Source organism: Mus pahari, chromosome 1 (assembly GCF_900095145.1).
Source record: "Mus pahari chromosome 1, PAHARI_EIJ_v1.1, whole genome shotgun sequence".
NCBI classification, from domain to species: Eukaryota; Metazoa; Chordata; class Mammalia; order Rodentia; family Muridae; genus Mus; species Mus pahari.
In genome coordinates, this window is record NC_034590.1 from 141,214,532 (window position 1) to 141,228,722 (window position 14,191).

The 14,191-nt window shown below is 45.1% G+C and overlaps 1 protein-coding gene across 2 annotated transcripts in view; it reads right to left on the reverse strand.

The window, feature by feature from the left end:
* Ermp1 (endoplasmic reticulum metallopeptidase 1) overlaps nucleotides 1-14,191 on the reverse strand; it is a 59,785-nt gene that overhangs the window by 27,819 nt on the left and 17,775 nt on the right. The window contains exons 1-4 of one of the 2 annotated variants that reach the window (XM_021192689.2): nucleotides 10,868-11,241; nucleotides 8,696-8,997; nucleotides 3,005-3,132; nucleotides 2,316-2,421 (exon numbers count right to left, since the gene is read on the reverse strand). In XM_021192689.2, the coding sequence (XP_021048348.1) occupies nucleotides 2,316-2,421; nucleotides 3,005-3,132; nucleotides 8,696-8,997; nucleotides 10,868-11,187 (856 nt within the window). In that variant the 5' untranslated portion in view covers nucleotides 11,188-11,241. Of the gene's footprint in view, nucleotides 1-2,315; nucleotides 2,422-3,004; nucleotides 3,133-8,695; nucleotides 8,998-10,867; nucleotides 11,242-14,191 lie in introns of those variants that run through there. The other variant, XM_029537236.1, reaches the window with a different exon arrangement.

Genomic DNA, 14,191 nt, shown 5'->3' on the forward strand with positions numbered 1-14,191 from the left:
TCTCTCTCTCTCTCTCTGTCTCTCTCTCTCTCTCTCTCTCTCTCTCTCTCTCTCTCTCAGGCAGTTCTGCTAACATCTACCGAGTATTCACTTTTGCTGGCTCTGATTAGACCCAAGTTCTTACTCCTTAACTAAATGTATATGGCTTTAGATAAAAAAAAAAATCTTCAGCAACATGAATTTCAAAATGATCACATATCTGGAAATAAATGAGCATTTTAATTCTAACTGTGTGTGTGTGTGTGTGTGTGTGTGTGTGTGTGTGTGTGTGTGTATTTGTGTGTGTGTGTATTTGTGTGGTCAAGGTGTCCCTATGTAGCCTTAGCTGACCTAGAATTCAGAGATCTGTCTGTCTCTGCCACATGCTGGGGTTAAAAGCCTCAGCCACCAAACTGGCAACCCTGAATTTCTTAAAGGTGTAACTGAAATAAAATACAGGATCATTTTAAAAGTTTAAAGTAAGTTTGAGAAAGTGCTGAAATATGATACTATTTAAGTTATAAAAACACTTAGTGCTTATTGTAATTTCAAAACTTAAATAATGCTAGAGACTTTTAAAAATGCTAGAGAGTAAGTTTCTATCCCTTATTCACATCCTCTTACCCAAAACACTACTCACTATTAAGACTCCTGGCAAGTCAGGCAGGGTACATGCCTATAACTCCAGCACTCTAAAGGTAGAGGCAGAGGGATCGGATTCAAAGCTAGCAGGGATGCGAAATGAGACTATCTTGACTCACACAACAGAGGCAGCTTTGGCCAAAGCTTTGTGTGTGGCAGGGGCAGGAGAGAAGGTGGGCCTTCCAGAGTCAGGTCTTAGCAGGCCCTGCTGAGCGAGTCTGTGCACGCTCAACTCTACTAAAATGGCAAGTACATGATGTTCAACAGTTATACCCTGTTATCTTCAGGAATGCGTAATCCTAAAATTACAACTCTCTCTAGCTATTACACTTACTGGGTTTTTTTGGTTTTCTTGGTTTTTGTTTGTTTGTTTTGTTTTTTGTTTCTTTTTTAACATTCAAATTATTCTCTGATGAAATTAAATTCCTTAAACTGTGAGTAAATTTTCTCATTTTAACTCTTACTATCATTTTAAAACCCTTATATCCTAATCATCCATAATTAATAATATTCACATTGTACTATGTCCTTATTTGCTGAACTTGAAGAGAAATGGGCTATTTGGCTTACAGGATCTAGAGTCCATCACAACAGACGGCAGGCTAGGGACTCCAGTCAGGAGCCCAGAGGCTAAAGGTAAAGCACAGGCTATGGGGGAGGGCTCTTCTCTGTGGTTTGCACAGCCTTCTTCTTATAAAACTCAGGATTCCCTGTGGGAAGTGGTACATCTACAGTGGGCTGGGCCCTTCCGTATCTATCACTAATCTACAGAGAAGATGCCCACAGATATGCCCACATGCCAGTCAGATGGAGGTAACTCCTCAACTGAGCTGCTCACTTCCCAGATAACTCTAGTTTGAGTTATGTTGTCAAAACAATAAATAAAACAACCAGGGCTGGTGAGATGGCTCAGCGGGTAAGAGCACCCGACTGCTCTTCCGAAGGTCCTGAGTTCAAATCCCAGCAACCACATGGTGGCTCACAACCATCCGAAATGAAATTTGACTCCCTCTTCTGGAGTGTCTGAAGACAGCTACAGTGTACTTACATATAATAAATAAATAAAATAAATCTTTAATAAATAAATAAACCAACCAACCAGCACATATTACAGTATAGTTACTCGCTGTGAACCAACTCTGAGCCTGAGTCACTCGTGTTCAAATCCGCTGTCACATACCAAGTATAAAACCTTACAAGATAAACTCTCACCTCTGCCCTTCATCCACAGAGCAGAAGCAGCGCAGCATGTGTTCACCACACTTTGAGAACTAAATAATTTTGTATAACATTTGCATATAATAAGTACTATAGGAGCACATGCTGCTCACATTATTTTGCTTTTAAAAATTATTAAAGAGTGCTGAGAAGGCCCCTGGAACTCAACGGCCAGCCAGACTAGCTGAATGGATAAGTTTCAGGTCCAGCAAGAGGCAATGTCTCAAAAAGGTCGAATGCAAATGAGGAAGGCACCTGATGGTAACACCTCTGGCTACCATAAGCAAGCACAGAAGAACCCGGCGCAGACACATGCACATGCACATACATGTGCACCCATACCAACGTACCTATTACCATACACATTCATGCCTTAAAAATCAACCTCATTCAAGAGATTGCTCATTAAAAAGCTTGTGTACTCTGAGAAATTTTCCACTGTCGCACTGACCTACTCAGTGCACAGCCTCACAGACCTGTTTGGAACACAAGTTCTTTCCCTCCGACACCGGCAGCCTCCAGGTTAATGAATGCTCGAATCAAACTGGCCCAGGGATGTTGAGTAATAAAACCATGGCTTGCCTTAATGAGGAAAAAAAAAAAAAATGTAGGTTAAACTATGTTTTTATTTTGCTTCTTTGCACACAGAATGGCTATCTTCCTATACAAAATGGTGGGTTCAGTTTGCCAAGTAAATGTCGCTGTGAGAATGAATATGCAGAAGTTAAGAAGAAAAGACAGGCGAGATAATCCATATGGCTAAGCATTAGTGCTGTGTACCGCCCTCATCTCTCTGATCTCAGGGTTTAAAAAAGGTCAGGAGAGGGATGCCAGTGAGAAGCCCTTGACACACTTCTCTTGTCACAGTGACACTCAGAAAGTTGAGTCAGGAGGATCACAAGTGCCAGGCCAGCCTAAGAGACACAGCAGACCCTGCTTCAAAGATGAGAGTGAAAGCAAGGGTCATCCTAGGGGGATGCGCAGTCCTCGGCGCTTCCAACGTACTGTACATACTCCATGCATGGATGTTTTTAAACCACTGCCAGATACAGTGTTTATTTTGCATATTATTTTTATGATACTATTCATATTACTAATAAAACATTACCAGTCATTATTCCTCTCATCATTATTCAACCCAAATGCTTAAAACAATAAATCTTACTTGCAAGACATTTTCCTCTGCACCATTAAAGAGGAACACCACAGCATGCTGCATGGGCTCTGGAGACGCTGACATGACCCGGAGAACTTCGAGCATCACTGCACAGCTAACTGCATCATCACTGGCACCTTGGAGTCAGAAAAACAGAGGCACTTCTCAGAGTTTCCCCTCAAAGGGGCATCACCATAGCTGTGTGACCAGAAGCAGGACTCTGTCATCACAGGGTGACAACTATGCTCAACAAAGACAAGCCCTGGAAGACCCTAGCCTGGCCTCCTCAGTGATGTGAGCGGTGGAATCATGCATTCAGTACAGGCTCAATAGCTGGGGCATCGATCAGCCAGATGGATCCTAAGGACAACTGGCCTGGCTCCTCCTCCCCCATCCTTTGGGTACTTCTGGTGCTCACGGCTTCCTCCTCTCTACCACATTCTTTCAAAATCATAAATGCTACAGCACCTCACATTTACAGAGGGTGTAACACTGGATGCTTTAAGTAGTTTTTCCAAAGGGATCAAGTAATGGAAAAGTACAAAGGCCCCTAAATGGTAAGACACAGAGAGTGAACTGTGCCTGGTCCCAGCACTGAAAAGGATGGCAGGAAGATACTCCAGCCTCCACATCAGAAAATCTAAAGATTATGAAAAGAACCCTAGTACTCTGTTTTTAATGAAATCTGTTGCTGTAACATTTTTATGTGTTTATTTTGTGTGGGGGGGAGAGGGGGTAGGGTGGGGGGCACACTTGCCACAGAGCACATATGGAAGTCAGAGGACAATGTGCAGGACATTATTCTCTCCTTCCGTCATGTGGATCCAAACTCAGGCAAGCTGGCAGCCTTGGTAGCAGGTACCCTTAGGCACTGGACTGATTTGCTGGGCCCCAAATGCTGATTTTTAAAAGCACCATGAGAGGTAGTTAAAGGGTCCGGCTGGCTATTTGATGACACTAGAAGATTATTGCTAAATTTTCTAAGTGAGGTATCTCATAAAATTGTTAGCATGTTGGAGGGGACCCTCATGCTTCACCAGTGCAGACTGAACCTCAGAGGAAGCAGTGCAGCCGCAGAGAGAGCCAAGGGCTGAGGTGAAAAAGAAGCGCACCTGGACAGATCCGCAGGGGGAAGCACCCTGCAGGTCAGGAAACAACTCTGCTTTCTGCTGATCTGATTCTTTTCACAATAGGAAGCTGACCACGAATTTAGTGAAAGGAAACACCGAAACTCAGGCAGCAGCACTTCCGGGTGTGTGTGTGTGTGTGTGTGTGTGTGTGTGTGTGTGTGTGTGCTGAGTGAGGGTTGTGAGTCAGGGTGCTGCTGTGTTCAATGAAGACTCAGGAGCAGGAAGGATGGAGGGCAAATTTTATCTCTGTCACTTCGCTCACTCTTCCCAGGTCTAGAAAGCAGACTGATGACTCAACCCCACAGGCCTTTTGCACAGATTTTACAAAACAACACCCATTGTCTGGCACCTGGGAAACATCCTCTGTTAGCTTTCTTCTTTCTCTCTGAAAACTTAGGGGAGGCTCTGTAACCAGGGAAAATAAAACACTTGCTTTAGGGTTCTGTTGAATTCTATGCCCCACTTCTGCTCAAAAAGAAACAATATTAGTGAACACTAGCCCTGGGGATTATTGGACTGTACTTCAGTCATTAATGAAAGTGAAACAAAGTACCCCTTACCTGACCCCTGTTGGGGCAGGGGGTATAGGCTGATGTAAGCAATGTGTGCAACTTCTCAGAACATGAAATAAATGCTTTCTTTCCATTTGAGACTGTTATTTTAAAATGAAAAGCAAACAGTAACACTTCTCTTTATTCAAAGAAGTGAAATTAACAGCACTTACCTTTATATACAGCTGATTAACTTCCCACTCATCTCCCTACTCTAAGGGTACCAGTGTCTTAGGAGAGAACAGAAAAGGGTCACAACGCCTTTGAGAAAGTAATCCGAAGACAGTAAGAAGGCTGAGTGACAAACTGACATCTCTTTCCATTTAGAATCACCCTGAAAGTGAAGCCACCCCAAAATAACTCAGATGCTCACCAAAGACCTGGCACTGCACAGCAGACCTGAGAAGATAAACGGGGCCCTTCTGTGGGTAACATTACTTCTCCTTGGTATCAATTCCTGGGTCCAGCTATGCTGCTGAGAACTTTAGAATAGCACACACAGGAAAACAAGCACAGCCAGGCAGGCCTGTGGTCCAGCCCTGGGGTGACTAAGGCTGAGCCACTGCTAAGCCTCAGGCCAGCCTAGACTGCACAGTTCAGGATGCCGCCATAATAGTCCTGAGACTGGAGACAGCTCAGTGGCAGAGAAGGTACAGGTGTCGGGTTCCGCCCCCACCATGATGGGCATGCACAAAAAAATACTCAGGCTTCAGTGAGTTCATCCCCGGAGTGGACTCAGGTGACAACTATTTGGTGCATGAGTGAAAAGCTTCTCTTAGCTTATTATTGATAGATACTTCCTTCATACCATCAGTAGGAGTATTATACAATTTTAGGTAAGAATTATTTCTAAACTAGAAAGAGAGCATTTGAGAGTAAGCATGCAGCAAGCCATAGGGTCAATCTGAGAAAAACGAAAATCTTTTTAGTCATTTAAACCGTGCATGGTGGCACACTCAGGTCAGAAGAGTCAGGGTCGTGCTCAGCTGTACAGCAGTATGAGGCTAGTTCAAGACTAGCTTGGGCTACATGAGGTCCTGTCTCTAAAAAAGGGGGGAGGCTTAAAAAGTTCTAATGGCTCTCCAAAGACTCTTTTCATTAGTGGACTCCACATATAATCTATACGCCTGGCTCTATGTTAACAGCAGCAGAAAAATGCCACTCAAAACATGTTACTTTAATACAAGGCTCTTTGGTGTTAAAAAGAAATCTGAAGACACAGAAAAAGCTCTCTGTTCTCCCCGAATTTGCCTAAAAACAGAACATAAATCTATGCAGGGGTTCCGCCTTCCTGTCTGCCTGGAAGGACAAAGGTTAATCTACAAAGACAACCATAGGCCCTGGAGAGGCTACAGGCAGCAAGCTTTCCCCACTAGGCTTGCCATTTCCCACATTCACTGCCACACGGGCTCTCCATCCTTTCTCCCTTCTTTTGTTCTGTGGGCTTTTTTGCTTTGATTCGGGATTTCCTCCTGGTTGGTTTATTTGTTCTGCAGCACTAAAGACAGACCCTGGTGCTGGCAAATGCTAAGCAATCGCTCTACCACTGAGCTACACCCCACCTGGTTCTCTCCCTTTGTCTCATCACTTTTCAAAAAAACAAAAAGTATTTTTCTTTGATGAAGACACTATCCAAGGCAGAGAACTGAACTACCTCTTTGAGAAGTGAACCACCTCTTTGAAATGATTCATTCTCCCCATGTTATCAAACAGATACATCTGTGCACATATGGCAATGACCTGTCTTCTTTTCTCTTTACTATCTTCCCTTACAATCTTATCTTATTCCCACATAAGAATTATGAAAGGCAAGGGATTCTGCATTTGACTGATACCTACATATCCAGTCTTTCTACTATAATGATCTTTAACAACCACAGCATTTATATGACCCTTTCCAGAATTTAAGCATCTTAATAATGAGCACAAGGTGACTTTGTCTGGTGTCCCTGGCATAGTTAGGGCACATCTGCCTTGTTTTAAATGAATGTGTGGATACTGATATCTGAATAAGCAAAATATATTCTAAATGCAAAGAAATCACAATACCATTTCATCACAATACCATTTCATCAAGTCAAGGCTAGTTTATATCTTATGTGACTCTACATGGTTATATTGGGCCTGCTATACAGTCAAGCAATCCAGAAGTACTGTTACCAATAGTACCACCACCAAAGGAAGACTTCCTCTGAAAGATGCTGTCCTAGAGTTTTCCATATACTTAATTTTTGAGCAACATTATTAGGAAATTAGCTATCAGTTTTCCATTTACAATTAAGAAATCAAAGATAGATTAGGTTAAGCAATATGCCAAAAGAAGGCCCAATACTCAGATACTCTCCTGGTCAGAATGCCCAGCACCCACCTCGGCTTTGTGTCTATTAGAGGAGTCTTCTTAAGTGTATAGTCTCAGGATGCCATTGTAAAATGTCACTTTCTATTTTTGTTTGTTTGTTTGTTTGTTTGTTTTTCAAGAAAGGGTTTCTCTGTGTAGCCCTGGCTGTCCTGGAACTCACTCTGTAGACCAGGCTGGCCTAGAACTCAGAAATCCGCCTGCCTCTGCCTCTGCCTCTGCCTCCCAAGTGCTGGGATTACCGGCATGCGCCACTACTGCCCAGCTGTCACCTTCTATTCTTAACTGCCTACATTAGCTGGGTTTTTTTTTTTTTTCATATTTTACTTGTGAATATTTATGTGAGCATATAGAGAAGAAATTTTAGAGATAATGGACGTCAGTAGTTTAAACAGACTCCTGTCTATCTTATAAAAAAATTATAAGAGTCACAGAAATTTATCAAGATTTCAGAATTTAATACAATGAGCATGATTCACATATTATTTCAGTAGTGATTTTTGTTTTACTCTGTAATACTTTACAAAAACATCACCAACTCAAAATAAAAAATAATCCTTGGTGCTGGAGAGATAGATGACTCAGCAGTTAAGACTGCGGGCAGGCTGCTCCCTCCTGAGGGACCAGAGTTCGGATGCCAGAACCCACAACAACCACAACTGTTCACAGGTAACTAAAGCAGCACTGAGGAATCTAATCTAATGCCCTCTTCTGGCCTGTCAGTGCTCACACACGCGCACACACACACATGGCATATAAACACACACATACACACACACACACACACACACACACACACACACACACACACACACACGAGCGCGGGCACCTTGTGGTGCATAACTACATCAGTCCCTTCGGGCTAATCGATTCTCTCCACCTTCAAGCGACCACTGTTGATTGTGATGCCTCTCGACTTAGGTGGAAGCTTACTGCTTCTTTTGGTTTAAGTTTGGGCTATGTGCACTTCAACCAATACCCTATCAAACAACTGCACAACATTTCAGATGCTTTGCTAACCACCGCCCTTGACAACGCAGCTTGCACTTTTTTTGTGTCACTGCAAGGACAATGAGACTCAGAGTCTACAAATCATGTTTCTGAAAAATCTAATTTTTAAAACTTCAATTTAGTGGATTCACACTGATTTGACAGATATGTATTGTGTCAGACATTGTCTTGAACATCAAGTTCTCTATCTTGCCAGTGTCTATTCAGAACACAATAGTAAGTACTATACCTTCAGTGGACCATAATTTTAACTTTTCAAGTGGACAGAAACTACTAGAACTAATGTCCTCTAGTCCATGTATCTTTAAATACAGGGCTCTTTACCCAGTACCCCCAAAGCCTGCCGTCACCCCAAAGCACTTACAAGTGGACAGACACGTTGGTAAACTGAGGATATACTTCAGTGAACCAAAAACATCTCATGTATTGCCATGGGGTTTGTGCGCCATTATTTAATAATTACAATAACAATGATAATAATGAACTTAAGGGAATATTAAATTGCTAGACTCTAAACAGGTATTAATTAGCTCAACTTCTATCACAATGAGAAAATGCTGGTCAAAGAAAAATGGTCCTTACAGGGGGCTAAGTTAATAAACTTTCTGGGCTCTATCTTTGTGACTTTAAATGACTAAGTACAAGAACCTACCTGGTGAATTTGCCACTGAGTCAAAGTGACAGTTAGCCAGGACAGCAGACTCGGCTCCATCCCGGGGCCCCAGCTTTACCACGACATTAGTAATGTTGTCATAGTAGCTCGTGAAGCCCCCCAAGAAGTCAATGCTAAAGGAGCCAGTAGGCCGCTGTATATCCACTGAAATGCTATGAAGGCTGTTGCTTTGTGCTTCTATCAGCTTGATCTGCTCCAAAAGGTACTGTACCGTCAGAATTTCATTTTCTGTGCTTCCCGTAGTCCTGGGGCCAATGGCCGTTATGTGTTCCAGATACTCCCTGGAAACAATCAGAAGGATGGTGATGACAAACACCCACAAGCCTAACTCAGCTTGGAACAACTTCCCACTGTGCTTCCCTCCAACCACAGAAAGTTTAGTTCTTCTGACTTCTCAGAAAAAAAAAAAAAAAAAAAAAAATCACTGTGCCTCTCCTCCATCTTGAGAGACATAATCTCTAGCTGCCCTGGCTCTCTCTATATACACCAGGCTGGCCTTGAACTCACTGAGTCCCCTACCTCTAACTCTTGAGATCCGGAACTGAAGGTGGAGAGAGAGAGAGAGAGACAGAGAGAGACAGACAGAGAGAGAGACAGAGAGAGACAGAGAGAAGATGGTCTAGAAGTTTCATCACTATACTGCATTCCAGGAACTAATGCTTTCACACTTTTCTCCACTGACGCATACCAAGACTAGGGCTTATTCAGTATGACTGCTGAAGGCAGGACAACACAGCTTCACCGGCCTGACTCCTGCCGATAGCTATGGATTGTCCCTTATTGGGTCTAAGTGGCTGAGGCCATTTGTATAACCATGCAATGCCATCAAGTAGGCATGATTAACTTCCGAAAAGAATAAACAATAAACACAAGCCTCGGGCTGGAGAAATGGCTCAGCGGTTAAGAGCACTGACTGCTCTTCTGAAGGTCCTGAGTTCAAATCCCAGCAACCACATGGTGGCTCACAACCATCCGTAATGAGACCTGACGCCCTCTTCTGGTGTGTCTGAAGACAGCTACAGGGTACTTACATATAATAAATAAATAAATCTTTAAAAATATAAAAAAATAAACACAAGCCTCTTGCTGTACACACCAAACCTAATAACTTCAATTTAGGTCAAAATTAACCCTACCCTAATGGGGGAGGGGTGGGACAGGAGGGGAGACCGGGGTTGCCTTCCAAAAAGCTCTTAAGAAAACTCATCCGGAAAAGCAACTTTTAAAACACAATAGTAGTTGAAACCTTTCTACTAGCTTAGGATTCATCTGATTTAAGATGCAGGTTACAGAATCAAAGAATTCATATTTCCAAACACACTTGAGGTCGTTGAAAAAAAAAAAATTGAACCCTTGGCCAGCAGTGGAGGCGCAGGCCTTTAATCCCAGCACCTGGGAGACAAAGGCAGAAGGATTTCTGTGAGTTAGAGGCCAGCCTGGTCTACAGAGGGAGTTCCAGCCAGGGCTACACTGAGAAACCTTATCTCGAAAAATAAATAAATAGAACAAAAATAAAAAATAAAAAATGTTGAACCCTATACAGTCCGTAATATAGAAGAGCCACAGACCATCTGCGACCTTCAGAAATTATAGGCATAATTCTTGTACTCTGAGTCTCCTTCCACGGCTTTCAGATTGGAGGGCTGTGGTGCTTAGAAAGGTAACACACCGTACATTACTCCTTTCCAACACCCTCCCAGAAAGACTTGGTAATGCAGCCCTGGCACAAAAACCTCACTCTCCAGCTCATTTTAAATGCAGAGAACTAACCAAAGTAAAAAGTGGAAGTTGCTCGAGAAAGAGAGGAGAATGATGAAGCGTGTGAACAGCCAATCATCCGCAGGAGGAACAGAGTGGATGATAAAGCAGACTCAATCGACCTGGCCAGCCCGAGAAAGCAAAGAGGGAGCCGAGCAAGCAACGGGTACCCGCAATTCAGACCCCGGGAGGACGCGCAGGACCATCCCACTTCCCACCGACGTGCGGCCAACGACCCCGCGACTCTGCCTACAGCAGCGCCGGCCTCCTCCGCCTAGGGCACAGTGACGCCGGGCTCACCCGCGCGGGACTCACCCACCAGGGCGCTCCCCCACCCCGGGGCTCACTCGCCTGGGGCCGCAAAGGACTCGCGGCCGGGCCGATCGGCCGTACCTGGCTTGGCGCGCGTCGAACTCGCCCTGGAGCCCCGAGGTCCGGCTCAGCACCAGCCGCTGCAGCGACAGCTGCACGAGCGCCCGCAGCGCGAGCAGGTAGAGTGCGAGCGCCAGCGCCGTGCGCGCCTCGGACAGCGCGGTCTTCGCGCCCCGGCTCCCGCGGCCGTTCTCCGTCTTCCCCCGCACCCTCCCGTCGCCCTTCGCATCCTCCTGCGCGGAGGCCTGTCTCTGCCGGGGCGACGCGGCCGCCTCTCCCTCCCGACGCTCCGCGGTGCCGCGGTGCCGCCGCACAGCCGCAGACTCCGAGCTCCACTCCATGGCGGCAGCTGCCACCGCCAACCGCCCCAGCCCGCGACCGTCCCGGCCACCGCGGCCTCCGCAGCGCCTCCTAGTGAGCGGACGGAAACTGCAGAGGGCCAAATTTCTTCTGATTGGCTGGTCCGCCTCGCTGTTCCCTGGTGCTTGGTTGGGTCTGAGATCTTTGGTGGCACAGGCTGACACCCAGCCTGGTGCCAGCAGACTGTCAAACGGAAAAACACCCATAAACCTAGAAATGAGCAGCCCCAAGCAAGAGAGAAGTGCAAGGCCGCTTTAACAGAATACACGAGGCGTTTATCCTGCGCTGGGCAGATGAATACTAGGAAAAGGAAGATTCTGGCTACCAAATCAGTAAGACTTCACAACCAGGACTGGATGGACAGAGGTGTAATCCTGGCACTAGGAAGGATGACTACAGGAGGATCCCTATTTTGTGCCTAGAGTGGAATACATAGCGAAGATCCTGTCTTTTAAAAAAAAAAAAAAATTTTTTTGAAAAAAAAAAAAGCATTTCTAATCCCAACACTCAGGATTTACACAAATTAGAGGCCTGCCCGATCTACATAGCGAGTTCCAGGCCAACCAGGGCTACAAAAGATGAGCGGCTAGAGGAGGCAGGGAAGGAAGTAGGGAGACACAGAACCCCAATTACCAGGGCTAGTGCTGTCTTTATTTAACAGTTAACAATACCTATAATTTTATGAATAGCTGCTGAGTCAAGTAGTGTGCTAAGTACAGACTTTGAAAGAAAATATTTTCATTCCTATTTAATACTGAAGAACTTAAAGACAGCAAATGAAGGACAAATGGGATCCCTTCCGCTCTGTTCCGTGGACACACAGGGCACTCTAAAAACAAAGGCTCCGAAGAGATATTCTCTTTTTTTTTTCATTTTTTTATTAAATATTTTCTTCATTTACATTTCAAATGCTATCCCGAAAGTCCCCTATACCCTCCCCCTGCCCTGCTCCCCAACCCACCTACTCCTGCCTTCTGGCCCTGGCCTTCCCCTGTGCTGGGCCATATGATCTTCACAAGACCAAGGGCCCCTCTTCCCAATGATGGCTGACTAGGCCATCCTCTGCTACATATGCAACTAGAGACACAGTTCTGGGGGTGGGGGGTACTAGTTAGTTCATATTGTTGATCCTCCTATAGGGTTGCAGACCCCTTTAGCTCCTTGGGTACTTTCTCTAGCTCCCGAAGAGATATTCTTGAGCCAACAAGATGGATCAGAAGATAAATGTGTTCATCCCTGATTTCCCCCAAAGCCTGGCAACCTCATTCCCCTATTCAGCCCATTGGTGAGAGGAGAACACCACCTCCCACAAGGTGTCTACTGACCTAAGCACACACGAGTGTTCAAGTACAAACACAATTCATACAAACACATTTGCAAACACATCAAATAAACACAATTGTGCTGGCTAGTCTTCTATCAACTTGACACACAAACTAGAGGTATCTGAAAGGACGGACCCTCAATTGAGAAAGTCATACCATAAGATCTAGCTGTAGGATGCTCTCCCGATTAGTGATTGATAGGGGAGGGTCTAGCCCTTTGTGGGGTTCTATAAGAAAGCAGGCTGAGCAAGTTCTGAAGAGCAAACCAGTCAGCAACGCCCCCCACCCCCCTCCCCATGGCCTCTGCACCAGCTCCCACCTCCAGGCTCTTGCCCTGTTTGAGTCCCTGTCCTGATTTCCTTTGATGAAGAGCTGTGGTGTGGACGCAGAAGCCAAATCAACCCTTTCCTCCTCGAGTTAGTTTGGCCATGGTGTTTCATCACAACAATAAGTAAGCCATAAGTAGTACACAATAATACAAATAAAAATGTTTACACATCTTCAAAATAAATAATAATAAAAAACATTAGTCTTCCTTCACTATCACAGTGAGTGGCAAGAAGCCGGTCATTGGTAGCCATGCTAGCAACTGACCAGTCTTGTTTCTGCTTGCCACTTCCATGAGCCTCTTAGATTCAAGGTTCTATGGCCCATGTATATAATGGCTGAAATGCTCTAAGGCATTTACCTAGAGATCCACTGAGAAAACACGCTTCAGGGTTTTGACTGAGTGTCTGTGTCAGATACGACGCCCTGCCTACTTCTCAGACCCATCAGATGCAGGATGCTCCTGCAACCACACCGGCCTCTCTTAAAGACTTCCTTCCGGTCCACCGTCTTCCCTTCACAGTGTCTTCTCATATACTGTTTGGATCACCCAAAACACTTGTTCCTTCCCTTCATTGCCAAGCTTGTTCCCTTCAAATCTCAGTGGAAGTGATACTTCCTTAAGCAAGGCTCTTCTTAATTCAGTTAAGCCCACACCCGCTTGTGTCCACTCCTACAACACCATCAATGCCTGTGAGTTCGCGGTTCCCTCGCTGGACTGGAGGCTCCATGAGGGCAAGAGCCTTGTCTAGTTTTACCCAGCTTTTGACTGAAGTCTCCTAAGATGTAGCATAACATGTACTACTTAGTTAATATGTCCCACGTGTGTGAAAATGCAGTAGTCTCCAGACACGCGGAACTTCAGTCCTGTAAGATCCTTTCTAGTGTGAGCTCTAAAACCCAAAACAATGTCTATCTTATTAACTTACCATCTTACCCATAGTGCTTAGCCTCTGCCCAGTCTCTGGTCATCCCTGAGTATGTGCTTATTGAATGGGTGGGTGTACTGGCTGGTTCTGTGTCAACTTGACAGGAGATGGAGTTATCATAGAGAAAGGAGCCTCCCTTGAGGAAATGCCTCCATGAGATCCAGCTGTAAGGCGTTTTCTCAATTAGGGATGAAAGGTGGGAGGTCATAGCCCATTGTGGGTGGTGCCATCCCTGGGCTGGTAGTCTTGGGGTCTATAAGAGAGCAAGCTGAGAAAGCCAGGGGAAGCAAGCCGGTAAGCAGCACCCCTCCATGGCCTTTGCATTGGCTCCTGCCTCCAAGTTCCTGTTCTGTGTGAGTTCCTGTCCTGACTTCCTTTGGCAATGAACAGCAATGTGGAAGTGT